At 38.7% G+C, this 15040-nt stretch overlaps 2 protein-coding genes across 4 annotated transcripts in view; one reads left to right on the top strand and one right to left on the bottom strand.

Annotated features, from left to right (window-relative positions):
- CCDC146 (coiled-coil domain containing 146) overlaps positions 1-15040 on the bottom strand; it is a 154211-nt gene that overhangs the window by 111942 nt on the left and 27229 nt on the right. The window contains exon 1 of one of the 3 annotated variants that reach the window (XM_033192961.1): positions 7686-8999. The exons of 1 other annotated variant lie outside the window; for it this stretch is intronic. In XM_033192961.1, coding sequence (XP_033048852.1) covers positions 7686-7750 — 65 coding nt within the window. In that variant the 5' untranslated portion in view covers positions 7751-8999. Of the gene's footprint in view, positions 1-7685; positions 9000-15040 lie in introns of those variants that run through there. One more of the 3 variants, XM_033192959.1, reaches the window with a different exon arrangement.
- On the top strand, positions 5623-12865 carry FGL2 (fibrinogen like 2). The gene is made up of 2 exons (XM_033192963.1): positions 5623-6831; positions 9017-12865. The coding sequence occupies exons 1-2, from the start codon at positions 6219-6221 to the stop codon at positions 9721-9723; spliced, it is 1320 nt and encodes a 439-aa protein (XP_033048854.1). The 5' UTR covers positions 5623-6218; the 3' UTR covers positions 9724-12865.

Below are 15040 nucleotides of genomic sequence, written 5' to 3'. Positions count from 1 at the left end.
CGTTTATGATCTTCTCTGTATTAATTAGTCTAGCTGTCAATTCTTCCACTTTTTTTTTCAAGATTTTTAGTTTCTTTGCGCTGGGTACGTAATTCCTTCTTTAGCTCTGAGAGGTTTGATGGACTGAAGCCTTCTTCTCTCATCTCGTCAAAGTCATTCTCTGACCAGCTTTGATCCGTTGCTGGCGATGGGCTGTGCTCCTTTGCAGGGGGAGATGCGCTCTTATTTTTTGAATTTCCAGCTTTTCTGCCCTGCTTCTTCCCCATCTTTGTGGTTTTATCTGTCTCTGGTCTTTGATGATGGTGACGTACTGATGGGGTTTTGGTATAGGTGTCCTTCCTATTTGATAGTTTTCCGTCTGACAGTCAGAAGGACTGTCTGTTGGTCTGTTGGAGATTGCTTTAAGTCCACTCCAGACCCTGTTTGCCTGGGTATCAGCAGCAGAGGTTGCTGAAGATAGAATATTGCTGAACAGCGAGTGTACCTGTCTGATTCTTTCTTTGGAAGTTTCCTCTCAGGGGTGACTCCACCCTGTGAGGTGTGGGGTGTCAGACTGCCCCTAGTGGGGGAGGTCTCCCATCTAGGCTACTCAGGGGTCAGGGACCCACCTGAGCAGGCAGTCTGTCCGTTCTCAGATCTCAACCTCCGCGTTAGGAGATCCACGGCTCTCCCCAAAGCTGTCAGACAGAGTCGTTCGCGTCTGCACCGGCCCCGGCTCCTTCCCCTGTTGGACTGCAGCTGTGCGCTGTCCGCAGAGGTAGAGTCTACAGAGACAGGCAGGCTTCCTTGAGCTGCTGTGAGCTCCACCCAGTTCGAGCTTCCCAGCGGCTTTGTTTACCTACTTAAGCCTCAGCAATGGCGGACGCCCCTCCCCCAGCCTCGCTGCTGCCTTGCGGATAGATCGCCGCAGACGGCTGTGTTAGCAGTGAGGGAGGCTCCGTGGGCGTGGGACCCTCCCGGCCAGGTGTGGGATATATTCTCCTGGTGTGCCTGTTTCCTTAAAGCGCAGTATTGGGGTGGGAGTTACCCGATTTTCGAGGTGTTGTGTGTCTCAGTTCCCCTGGCTAGGAAAAGGGATTCCCTTCCCCCTTGCGCTTCCAGGTGAGGCGATGCCTCGCCTGCTTCAGCTCACGCTGGTCAGGCTGCAGCAGCTGACCCGCACCGATTGTCCGGCACTCCCTAGCGAGATGACCCCAGTACCTCAGTTGAAAATGCAGAAATCACCGGTCTTCTGTGTCGCTCGCGCTGGGAGTTGGAGACTGGAGCTGTTCCTATTCGGCCATCTTGCTCCGCCCCCCAAGAATTGCTTTTGTTGATAGGTATTGACTGATGAACTTTCCAAGACTCTTGTGGAATATTCCAGTTCCATAAAATTTCAATCTGAGAGGCCCTGGATACTGCCACTTAAGTCCTGTGCCATTAGCATATTGGATAACTATGTTCTGTAGTTTCATTAATAGTGGATATCTGTATGTTTCTGCCCTATACTTCAGTTGATCCAGAAATCTGAAGGATTCCCATAATAGATCTTTCATTATAGGTCCATATTGGAAGATTTCTAGTCTGAATCTCTCATTTTTGCCAGAATGAAGTACCTGCAAGTCATACACAGAGCCTACCAACTATTATTCTAGCTTTAACCAAAATCAGGCAATTCTTGTTCTGTGGGTTGTGGAAATCATTTTTTAAAATTCTTTTCAGGAAATTTATAATGAACAAGGACTAAGACCTCTAAGGAATATTAAAATAAATATTTACTGTTGACATTTCAAATTAAGTAGTTTAAAAAGTGAATGTTTTAACTTTCTTATCAGAAAAGCACATATTCTTTAAAGAGCAATTATAGGTTTCTGAGTTTAATAAATCAGAAACTACAAATGTTAAATTAATAAACTTAGTATCAATGAAAGGCTCTCAATACTATAAATATGAGTCTCGTTAAATTTACTTTCTTCTTTTGGTACAAGTAGAAACACAAAGGGTTTACTTGGGGAAAAAAAAAAAACTATATTAAGGGAAACAAAAATTTACTTTAGGAATCTGATCCAGTTATAGAAAATGCAGATCCTCTCTTAAATATACTTTGTGTAAGCAAAAAGGAAGTCTAAACATGTGAATATAGGCTAATGAAAGTAAAATTTCATATGTGGCTTATAGAAATAAATCTTGCTACTTTAAAATCCCACCATGTGTTGGTGTTAAATAATTTGTTTAAATCTAAAAAACAAGTCTGTAAGTGAGTGTAATGTGTCAGTGCTGGGTAAAGGATGGATTCGGGGTAGAAAGGAAGATTCTGACACTGCCGTGAGGAATAAGCAGCCGACACTAGGAGTCAGGGTAGGCTCAGCATGAGAGAATCCAGAAGGGCTTTCAGCAAGAGGGAAGACACAGAAGGTCAAGTCACAGGGTGGGAACTCCTAGTAGTGAAGGACAAGTCAGCTCCTTCAGGTTTCGATTTTCTGATGGCCTAGTCCTGCTTGAAACCCTCTCTTTTCCTGGTATTCATGACGCTCCTGTACTGTCCTGGTTCTCATCCTATTTCTTTGGCCATCCTTTTGATTCCTGTGATTTCAAATTGACATCCACATCTATTCTGTGTCAATATTCATACCTAGATGTCCACTCTTTGCTTGATATTTCCATTTGGTGGCTTGTCAATACTTAAAACTCGATGTACTGACAAGAGAAATACTACTACACTCTCTCCAACCTACTGCTACCTCTGTCATTAGAATGCTATCATTTAACTGCAATCAGAGGCAAATTTTAGAGTTCTCCCTCTCCTTCTAGTTCTCACCACTTATCAGATCCCATGGCTTCTATCATGCCTTGGCAATAATGCCTCTATCTCCTTTCCTACCCCTCCTGCCTCCACACTGGTTCACCTCTTATCTAGTGCCTGCTACCACACTACTAGCTCTCACATAAAATGCCATTTGCCACTGATTTCTAGCAGAAGATTCATTCCCAAAAGTAATCCTAGGGGTGGGGGGAAGGATTTTATTTTCCTTGCTCAAAAACCTTCAGTGGCTCCCCATTATCTAAGCATTGCTTTAAGCACAGGTTCTCCACATAGTTCTAACATACCCTCCCCATGTTATCTTTCCTCCTACGTGGCAATGTGGCAAAGAGAAAATATATGAACTTTGAATCGGATACAGGTTCAAATTCCAGCTGTCTCTTAAAAATTCTAAAACCAGAACTGAAAACTGTAAAATGACCAGGCAAGTCATTTATTGCTTTGAGTCCTTTCTTTGCTCATCTGCAAGTGCAGGTAGGAACTGTCGAGGTGGCACAACACTCTGCCTCCATGAGCCATACACTTATTAGGGGAGTCGAGCCTCTTTCACGCAGTAGTCACTTTAGCATCTGTCTTCCAGTCAGTGGTCAAATGACTTTCTAAACCGAAAACCTAGCAGATCACCTATCAGTGTCAATGAAACTGGTCAATAGAGCAGTTCTGTACCCATATGTCGGGGAAATTTTTATGGATCCTGAAGGGACAGAAGCCAGTTCTGAAAGCACATCCAAGCTTTTTAGGTGAAACTGTGCCATTGGCCCTTGGTTAACTGGGGTGTGACTAGCCAAAAACTAGCAGCAGTGCTTGACATGCACATTTCTGATTCAAACAGATGAACCGAAAGCCCACTGCAAGAGTCCAAAAGCTATACTTATGTTAGGTTCAGAAACTTTAAAAAGTACTTAAGATTTCATTTGAAAGTCCAACGTGAAGAAAATACCAGGTCCTTAATGCCCCTTTCTAAGAAGGAAAAGGGGATTTTTGCCTGATTTGTTCACCAGTGTGCCCAAGTGCCTAGAATAGTGGCTTTGCATGCAGAGGGCGCAGAGTTGATTTATAATGAATAAATACATAGGATATCAATATACGTATGAGGAATGAATGAGTGAATGAAAGTGCCTATGGCATGCATCTTATATATGCTCTAGCATAGTGCTGAGTATACCGAAGATCCTTAATACTTTACTAACTCAATGTAGGGATTTATACTCTAGTCAGTCAAGGACATTTAACAATGCCCTTAAGGACTAGAAACTAAATATCTTTCCTATATATGTCTACTTGACAAAATGTTTTTTTTAAACCTATGTTGTCACCATTTCTCCTTTTTAAAATTATCTATTGTTTCATTTCTTACTTCCCAACAGGGAAGTGTCACAGCTTGAAAATAGGTGAGGAGAAAGAAATGAGGTTAGGAGTTAGGGGATTAAATAGATATTTTTAGCTAAAAAGTTTTTGTCTAAAATTGAATATATTGAATGGAATGAAGAGAAAAACAATTTTTGAAAGAGCTGTATGAAGATGGGAGAAAATAAATCATAAGGTGTGTAGAACATGTTTGACCAATTTGGGAAGAATGTTACATTTATACACTGCATTTTTTTTTTCTTAAGTGCTCCAAGTTTTGTTTTTTTTTTTTCTTTTTTGGTGGGTGGGGTCGGGGTGGGGGATGGAGTTTCACTCTTATTGCCCAGGCTGGAGTGCAGTGTTATGATCTAGGCTCACTGCAACCTCTACCTCCTGGGTTCAAGCGATTCTCCTGCCTCAGCCTCCTGAGTAGCTGGGATTACAGGCACACGCCACCACGCCCAGCTAATTTTTTTTTTTTTTTAAGTAGAGATGGGGTTTCACCATGTTGGCCAGGTTCGTCTCGAACTCCTGATCTCAGGTGATCCACCTGCCTCAGCCTCCCAAGGTGTTGGGATTACAGGCGTGAACCACCACACCCAGCCAAATGCTCCAAGTTTGTGTGACTATCATTCCTGTACGAGGGAAGACAGCTAAATTCCTCCGCTACAGCTACAGGAACAAAGGCTCAGTAACGTTGATGATCTGTTTATACCATCAGAGGTAGATCTAGGGTTGGAAGCCAGGTCTCCTGAGTATGCAAGAATAAATACAGTCACGGAAGTATAAAGAGAGTCTGCCAATATTTTGAGAATGTGAATAGAATTTGGCTAAAATTAAGAGGATGTATAGAAAAGTCACAGGAAATCAGGTTAAAGAAATAAATATGATATAGGCTAGAGAGTGTTTTAAGTAATACAATAAAACATTTAGATTTTTGCCCATGTCAGTCATTTTGAAATTATTTTTGAAGCAAAAAAACCCTTTTTAAACAAGAAATCTTATGAGATGTCAACATGCGAAACAAATTAAAAGGAGGTGGTTTCTCTAATTGAAGCTGTTCCTCTTTCCTGACTTCAGCCTCTGAAGAGAAAGTTACAAAATGATTATCATTAGTACTGCATGTTTTGAACAAGCTGATATACCAAGTGACCCAGAGAGCAGATGGAGGAATCAGCGTGGAGACAGAAAGCAAGAGGCCGGCCTGCCAGGGCTACCTGCAGAAAGAAAGGGCAAAGATGTTATAGGCAGGAGAAGTTCAGGATGGAGACTGGCATAGCTCAAAGATTCACATTTGAGTAGCTGTGGAAGGTGACAGTACAATTACCAAAATGTCGAAGGGCAAAGGAGGCAGCTATTGGTTTTGATGAAAGACAGTGATGTCCTTTTAAATGGGTCTTAGGCACGTAGACATTTATATACACTATGCTACAGACAAAGGAATAGAAAGTAGCACTTTTTTCTCTACCGGTTTTCTTCTGTTTTTCAAGTAGATGAAGCAAAAGTCAATTACAATAGTCAGAAAGCTCTACTTTGTTATACTTAGAAACTTCTAAAAGTGCTTAAGATTTCACCTGAAAGTCCAACATGAAGAAAATACAGGGTCTCCCATGCCCCATTCTAAGAAGGAAAAAGGACCATTTTCATTTTAGTAACGTTTCTGTTCTGCAGACAGTTTGGATAACTAGCTCTTACTTTTTATCTTTAAAAACTGTTTTTCCAGTGAATTTAGGTATAATTATTTACTTCAAGCACAAGTATACCAAATTATTTTAGAAATGTAAGACTTTTCTTATGCTTCATAAAATACAGTATGAAAGTGATTCTTGTTGACTATGTACATTTGACTATAATAATTTCAGTGCATATTATTTCTATTGAGAGTAAGTTACAGTTTCTGGCAAATTGCCTTTGATGAGGGCTATCTCCTCTTCCTGTGCGTTTCTAAAACTTGTGATGCAAATGCTCCCACCCTTTTCTGGGAACACAGAAAGCCTGACTCAGGCAGCTGCCGCTATTAAAGCAGCTCCAGCCCTGCACACTCCCTGCTGGGGTGAGCAGCACTGTAAAGATGAAGCTGGCTAACTGGTACTGGCTGAGCTCAGCTGTTCTTGCCACTTACAGTTTTTTGGTTGTGGCAAACAATGAAACAGAGGAAATTAAAGATGAAAGAGCAAAGGACGTCTGCCCAGTGAGACTAGAAAGCAGAGGCAAATGTGAAGAGGCAGGGGAGTGCCCCTACCAGGTAAGCCTGCCCCCCCTGACTATTCAGCTCCCGAAGCAATTCAGCAGGATCGAGGAGGTGTTCAAAGAAGTCCAGAACCTCAAGGAAATCGTAAATAGTCTCAAGAAATCTTGCCAAGACTGCAAGCTGCAGGCTGATGACAACGGAGACCCAGGCAGAAATGGACTGCTGTTACCCAGTACAGGAGCCCCAGGAGAGGTTGGTGATAACAGAGTTAGAGAATTAGAGAGTGAGGTTAACAAGCTGTCCTCTGAGCTAAAGAATGCCAAAGAGGAGATCCATGTACTTCATGGTCGCCTAGAGAAGCTGAATCTTGTAAATATGAACAACATAGAAAGTTATGTTGACAGCAAAGTGGCAAATCTAACATTTGTTGTCAATAGTTTGGATGGCAAATGTTCAAAGTGTCCCAGCCAAGAACAAATACAGTCACGTCCAGGTATGTATAATAACGTTTTCTTATCATATGTTCATAAATGTTATATAGCTAGAGAGTATCTATAAACATTAATCTAAGTTAAATAGATGACAGATTAAGTCTTTTATTCATCAAGGTGCACAGGAAAAAATAATTATTTTCTCAAATATGACCACATAAATAATATATGACCTAATTACAAAAATCATAGTTTTGTATCCACTAGAAGTCACTTTCAATTTTAAGATCTTATTTGCTAATGCCAGACCTACATGCAAGCGGAAGTAGAGAGAATTTCTTGATGTTTTAGTGCATTTAACTTGTCTCTTCAATGAGGTGTTTGAAAACAATAAAGATAAGATTCACAATGGTGCCTTGTTTGTTGGAAATCAGTTTTTCTTGTGATTGGCTGACTGCCACTTCTCATGGCTAAAGAGGTCTTTGAAAGATTTTAGCAATTAATCTGTAGTTCTTACTCCCAACTATCTGGAGAAAATGGGAGAGTTTACAGATGGAATAAAAGCAGTTTCATATGTGTGCAAAAATTTTTGCTTTGAGACCTACTGGCACAAAAAATGTTTTAAGGGGAGAGTTTTGGCATGCCACTAAGGGAAGGAATATATTCTTATTTCTTTCTCTTTTACCTGAAGTTAGAATTCAAGGAGATAAAAGTAGAACCCATCCTCACCATCCAAATTACTTGAATTAACTTTAATAAATACATGTGAAATTCCAGACTTAATCGCCTACTCCACCCATGAACTAACAGTGGCATTGGCTCCCCAAACCTTAGCTTTTCACCTGAGTCACTGGGACCACTGTTGCTGTCTCCTTATACTTGGGAAAGCCATCTCTGCATTTGGACCTCTACTTACCATGAATGTGAGGTTGAAGGGACAGGGTGGAGATCACTTTCATTTAGAGACAGTATCTCAGGCATGCTCCATCCCCAGGGCGTCTGCCAGTGAAGGAGGGAAGGGTCATATTTTCAAGGACCTCTGTTGCTAATACTCCTGGCAACCTGCATCTGAATGTATGTGGCACACTGCGAATCCGAGGTTCACCTCTTAGGTGACATCCGTGGGTATACATTAGATTAGATGCTGCATGGCAACTTGTCATGATATGAACAAGACTCTATTGTCTATTTTTCTTCTAAATGTTTGGGGGAAATAACTGAATATTCTGAGCTCTAAATATACAGGAATAGATTTGTATGCCTTAGGGTATCTCATATTAAATTTACCTTATTTGTCACACATTTTAATAAAAACTATCTGGGAGTAAATATGTCTTTGATTCATATAGAACTTTGTTACTGATTATTATGCTTATCCTCAAAATAGTCACCTGTTGTTTCTTTCTAGAAACCCAACATGTGAAATAGTGGCTACTTTCCTAGATAATAAATACAGAATAAGAATATTGGTATATTATTGAAAAAGATTATTTCTTTTTCACTTGAGCTTCTTTATATAGTTGTCAAGTAAAATAAACATGAAATTATGATCAACGCTATCCATTAGGATTTTAACACATCATTTGGAATATATCCTATAAAACCTTCTGACAGTAGAGGCTATCAGCCCCTTTAGGTGAAAGACAATAGAAGCCTATGCTTCCTCTGTATGCATGGAATACAGTTCTGGGAGAGTAGGAATCATCTGATTTTTAGGACCAAGGAATGCAATGACTGAGAACAAAGCTTTGCTGCCAGCCAGATCTGAGTTAGTGTCCTGGCTTTGCCACTTAAAGCTTGTGCAAAGTTGGGCAAGCCACTGATCTTTATGCCTAAATATCCTCACATACAGACTGGCAGTAATGCCTACATCATAAGGTCGATGTTCAGATTCAGTATGAAAACGTTATCCAGTCTGGCAGCATGCCTAGAACATATAGGTAGGCCTCACTAAATAATACTAAATTATTAAAACTGTAATTTATTATTTTCTTATTGTTGTTTGCTGTTGATGCTGTCATTATTACTACCAACCAAGAGTATATTAGAGGTCCTTTCTGCTTCATAACATCAGGTTCTTCTTCTGAGGCCTTAACAAGCATTTGCTAAGCAGGTTCAAGTAAGTTTAGTAAAGTTTCATTACTGCCATTGATTGAATTATCAAACTGCTTTTGTACATATAAAGAATTCTTAAGATGCATGGTTTCTATTAACAAGATCCAATGCCTTCCTTTTCTTCCTCTTCAGTTCAACATCTAATATATAAAGATTGCTCTGACTACTATGCAATAGGCAAAAGAAGCAGTGAGACCTACAGAGTTACACCTGATCCCAAAAATCGTAGCTTTGAAGTTTACTGTGACATGGAGACCATGGGGGGAGGCTGGACAGTGCTGCAGGCACGTCTCGATGGGAGCACCAACTTCACCAGAACATGGCAAGACTACAAAGCAGGCTTTGGAAACCTCAGAAGGGAATTTTGGCTGGGGAATGATAAAATTCATCTTCTGACCAAGAGTAAGGAAATGATTCTGAGAATAGATCTTGAAGACTTTAATGGTGTCAAACTATATGCCTTGTATGATCAGTTTTACGTGGCTAATGAGTTTCTCAAATACCGTTTACACGTTGGTAACTATAATGGCACAGCTGGAGATGCATTACGTTTCAACAAACATTACAACCACGATCTGAAGTTTTTCACCACCCCAGATAAAGACAATGATCGATATCCTTCTGGGAACTGTGGGCTGTACTACAGTTCAGGCTGGTGGTTTGATGCATGTCTTTCTGCAAACTTAAATGGCAAATATTATCACCAAAAATACAGAGGTGTCCGTAATGGGATTTTCTGGGGCACCTGGCCTGGTGTAAGTGAGGCACACCCTGGTGGCTACAAGTCCTCCTTCAAAGAGGCTAAGATGATGATCAGACCCAAGCACTTTAAGCCGTAAATCACTCTGTTCATTCCTCCAGGTATTCATTATCTAACAGGACAATTAATTCCTTCAGCATTTTAGAATATGCCTTGTTTCATATTTTTCATAGCTAAAAAATGATATCTGACTGCTAGGTTCTTATGCTACACAGCATTTGAAATAAAGCTGAAAAACAAAGCATTTTAAAGGGGTCCTTTGTTGTTATGCTGTTATCCAATGGACACTTGCAAGCAATTAGGAATATTGAGAATTATACATTAGATTAATTTATAATTCTTTTAATTTCTATTAATTGAAACATTTTCTATTGCTTGTATTACTTGCTATATTTAAAAAATAATTGTTGGCTGGGTGTGGTAGCTCACGCCTGTAATCCCAGCACTTTGGAATGTCAAGGCGGGCAGATCAGTTGAGGTCAGGAGTTTGAGACCAGCCTGGCCAACATGTGAAACGCTGTCTCTGTTAAAAATACAAAAATTAGCTGGGCATGGTGGTACATGCCTGTAATCCTAGCTACTCGGGAGGCTGAGGCAGGAGAATCAATCGCTTGAACCTGAGAGGAAGAGGTTGCAGTGAGCCAAGACTGAGCCACTGTACTCCAGTCTAGGTGACAGAGCGAAACTCTGTCTCAAACAAAAAAAATAGCAAATTTATTCAGTAGGCTAGATTCTACACTAAGTTATCTGTATTTGGGCCATGATTTAAGCTCATCTGAAGGTATATCACCCTTTTCAGGCTGTAATTATTTGGGTAATCTTCACTCTGAGATAAACTTAATCTATTTAGCATTTACTTTGCAACAGAACAACCCTATAGCATTTTAGTTGCCAGACTAAGGGAATTAATACATATATAATTAAACTTGTTCATCTATCATTCATGAAATGTAAAATAATTATCATTTAAACCGTTTAAAAATGTGGTAGCATAATGTCACATTATGCTACATTCAGAAAGCAATGTAACTGTGAAGACCAGGGTTTAAAGGTAATTCATTTACAGTTTATAACTCCTTAGATGTTTGATGTTGAAAACTGCTTTAACATGAAAATTATCTTCCTCTGCTCTGTGTAAACAATAGCTTTTAATTTAAGATTGTTCACTACTGTACTAGACTACTGGTAGGTTTTTTTTGTTTTTTTGTTTTTTTTCTGGCGGGTTAGGGGTATGTGGGGAATGAAGCATTTACTTATAGGCTATAATACTGTGAGGCCAATTTTATATCCAAAGCAATAATATCATTAAGTGACTCACTTCATAGAAGGCTAAGTTTTTCTAGGACAAATAGAAAACATGAATTTTGAAATATATAGAACAGTAGTTCAAATACTATGTATTTCAACCCTGACTGGTAGATTGCTTATTTTACTATTAGAAATTAAGAGAGAGATTTTTACCCAAACAGAAATATCTGTAATTTTTATAATTCATTCAGTAATTCTGGAATGCTATATATAATATTTAAAAGACTTTTTAAATGTGTTTAATTTCATCATTGTAAAAAGGGATCATCTCAGAGAGAACAGCAGTATTCTTCATATTTTAGAAAATGCTCTAGAGTAACATTTGAAGTAATTCGCTGTAGTGTATGCCAGTCCTAGAAATAAATTTTTAAGTTTCTGATGTCTTTCTAATACACTAACCAAGTTTTCAAAATATATTTACAAAGATGCATCTTTACCCATTATTTTAAAATGATTAAGGAGGATAGTTGCTTCAGGTAATAAGCTAATTTTTCAAATATTAGGCCCTTACAGAACTATTTAGTCAAAAAGAAGATATTCCTTTAAAATACATAACCCAAAGCTTTCAGTTAAACATGATATATCACAAATGCTATTAAAATGTTAAAGTAAGAGGAATGCAAATAGCATTAAATGATGACCAAAATGTAAAATATTGTAGATTTCAAAAGCTGTGTATCTATTAGGTGGGATACCAAATGTAAATGATGTAACTAATGTTGTTTTTTCACTTTTTGCTTTTTAAAAAAGACTAAAAACGTTTTGATATTATACAATGTATTTGTTTCAGATAAGGTCATTTTCATTTAGTATATATAATTAATGTGTGTATAAGTTTAAGTAAATTCCTGTAAGTAAAAATGGATTTATCACAAAATACAGTTCTAAAGAAAGGTATATGCTCATATCCAGAGTGTCCATTGATATTGGGAACTAGGTAGAACTTCAGGAGAATTTTGCAACTAATTCACTAATCTATGTAAATATCCAAAAGCTTGTTCTATTTCTCCGCATTATTTCAAGAGATCATTTTATTTTTCATTCTACTTTCACAGCACTTTTCTAGTAAATTCTGTAACACAGAAATTCCATCTTGGAATCATTTCATGTTACCAATAATTCTAGACTTTCAACATGTTGACGTTTCTAACATTTAACATGTTGATGGAAATAGATATCTGCTAGAGTCTTTTGCCTTAACTATTCACTAACATATGCTAACGTTCACAAATATGGATTGACTATTTACAAACATTAGCATCTTGTCTTGTTCCATTCTGATGGCTAATATTTTTTATCTTAATTAAGACTGTATTTCTGATGTTATCATTCCTCGAAAATACTGACTAAAACTGGGTCCTTAGAAATTCCAGGTGGAGCTGATTTACCGATGACTGAGGGAAAAAATCAAATTTTACTGATAATAGTAATGCTCCAAATCAATTAATGACACATCTGTTCAATAAATAAAGAGCTTAAATATACATAACATAAGAAATATCTGAGCAACAAAATTTGCGGTCTTTACTTTTGAATAGCTACCCAAGAAAAGGTTTTAAAGGTAAAAGTTATGAGTAATGTCATCACAATAAGCTCTTGTTTAAAATTCTTTTCTTTTATGTATAATTAGGTTTATGTTTCATGTCTTTTTAAAACCTTATAAAAGATTTAATTATCACATCTATTCTTCAATGTGGAAACATTAAATATTTTTGGTTGTAAAATAATATTTCTGTACTTGTGTCTGAAAAGTTGTGAAATGCTTACCTAAGCTAAACAATATCTGTGACTCCGAAGACTTTAATGAGTACTATTTCATTAACAAGAAGTCAGAGGCAAATAGAGGAACACCATTATCTTGCTTCTGTCTAGAATACTGTTGAAACATTTGAAATACAAAAGTTTCGCTTTCATTTTGTGGCATTCAACTTCCTCTCCTCTTTTTCCGTTATTAGTGTTGCTGCTGTGGTTAGCCCTCATCATATCCTCAGGACAACACAAACACATCTGAATAGTCTGCACCTCTGGTTTCTGTCTATTCCAGTCCAACTTTCATCCTACCAGGGGGATTGTTCAAAAGTACAATTCTGATCATGTTATTGTCCCGCTTAAAACTTTCAACAATGCCTTACTTTCTATAAGATAAAATCTGGCAAATAAGTCCCTTCATGAACTGATTTTTACTACTTATACTTCTGCCATACTAAATGCCTTGTTGTACTCAAACCATGTTTTCTAATGTTTTCACTGCCTTTAGTATACTGTTTCCTTGGTCTAGATAAAATGCCATCCTCTTTCTTCACTGGGTTTTGTCTTATCACCCATGATTAACAGCAGGAACTCAGGAGCTGGCCTTCCTGGTTTGAATTTCAGTTCCACTATTTGCAAGCTGTATGATCTTGGGCAAGTCACTTAATGTTCTTCGGTTCCTTCAATTATAAAAAAGGACTAGTAATAGAATCTGCCTGATAGAGTTATTGAGAGGATTAAACAACATATATAAAGCACTTAGAACACATATAAATATATTTTAAAAATCATCATCACCAGCTGGGTGTAGTGGCGCATGCCTGTAATCCCAGCACTTTGGGAGGCTGAGGTGGGCGGATCATGTGAGGTCAGGAGTTCAAGGCCAGCCTGGCCAACATGGTGAAACCCCATCTCTACTAAAAATACAAAAATTAGCCAAGTGTGGTGGCTCACGCCTGTAGTCCTAGCTACTCAGGAAGCTGAGGCAGGAGAATGGCTTGAACCTGGGAGACAGAGGTTGCAGTGAGCCAAGATTGTGCCACTGCACTCCAGCCTGGGTGACAGATACAAAAAATCATCCTCAATTGTTTTTATTTTTTGAGAAGGAGTCTCGCTCTGTTTCACCGTGTTAGCCAGGATGGTCTCGATCTCCTGACCTTGTGATCTGCCCGCCTCAGCCTCCCAAAGTGCTGGGATTACAGGCGTGAGCCACCACACCCGGCCCTAAATAGTTATCTCTTATTGGCAGAGTTCTCTGATGACAGTAGGTGGGGTCCTGGCACCTCATCTTGATCCTATGCCAGCCTATATATTCCTTATTATCTATTATTCAATATTGTCTAAGTTCTATCCTGAAATCAATCTGTTTGAATAGAAGTAAAGGAAATTTGAGATATGAGTATTGTTATTCAAAGTGATTAATAATATGTTGCCACAGAGAAAGAGTTGTAGTCTGAAGAGGCCACAGTTATGATTGGGAAAGTAGTGGCTAGGGTCAAATTTGAGGATTTGAGAGATTGTGAACATAGGTGAGAAGCAATTACAGCCAGGGAGAATATGGCAAGACAGGATCAAATACAGTAAGTCTTCACTTAACGCTGTTGATAGGTTCTCGGAAACAGCGATGTTAAAACAACATACCATGTAAGAAAACCAATTTTACCATAAGTTAACTGACATAAACAAGAATGAAGTTCCTATGGCATACAATATGTTGTTTTTGCTTAAAGTTGCTGTTTCCAAGAACCTATTCATGATGTTAAGAGAGGACTTACTATATACCATAGGACTGGGAACATAACAGTGGCAAATTTTTAGAAGGGGTCCTAGGAACATGCCTGTGGGGACATGTCACACAGAGGCATATTGCTGTGCCTGCCCAATAGTGATTGTTCCAGCCTACTGAATTCCTGAAGAAAAAAGCATTATTTTTCGTACTACTTATACTATAATTTTGAAATTAATTTTAATATAAAATCCATGAATCCTTTAATTTTTTAAGAAGTTACAGATTAAAATAAAGACTCCTTCACAAACCACTTCAATTTCAATCCTGTCCCTCTCCCCAGAGGTAACAAGCCGAGGTGGCCAATTCCCAACTTCAATTTCATTCTGTGCATTTCCAGATCACAATATCTCCTAAGTCTTAAGTTTGCCAGGTCTCTTTTGTTGATTGACTGGAAAGAGGTGGAAATGAGAGGAAATGGGTATACTTGGAAAACCTGGAGTATCCCAAGTTCCCAAACATGACTGGGCCCTCCTTGCTTTTTGAAGTAGTCCCTCCCCTGACATTGACAAAGATGTCCTCTTGCAGGAGGGCACTGCTGCTTTCTTTCCTG

Source organism: Trachypithecus francoisi, unplaced genomic scaffold (assembly GCF_009764315.1).
Source record: "Trachypithecus francoisi isolate TF-2019V2 unplaced genomic scaffold, Tfra_2.0 Lachesis_group4, whole genome shotgun sequence".
In the NCBI taxonomy this organism is placed as follows: Eukaryota; Metazoa; Chordata; class Mammalia; order Primates; family Cercopithecidae; genus Trachypithecus; species Trachypithecus francoisi.
Note: the sequence above shows the minus strand (reverse complement) of the source record. Positions and strands in the feature narration are given on the sequence as shown.

Coding starts and splice junctions, on each gene's coding strand:
- FGL2 (XM_033192963.1), top strand. CDS start 6,219: ATGAAGCTGGCTAACTGGTACTGGCTGAGCTCAGCTGTTCTTGCCACT. Junction 6,832..9,016: donor ACAAATACAGTCACGTCCAG/GTATGTATAATA, acceptor CTTCCTCTTCAG/TTCAACATCTAATATATAAA.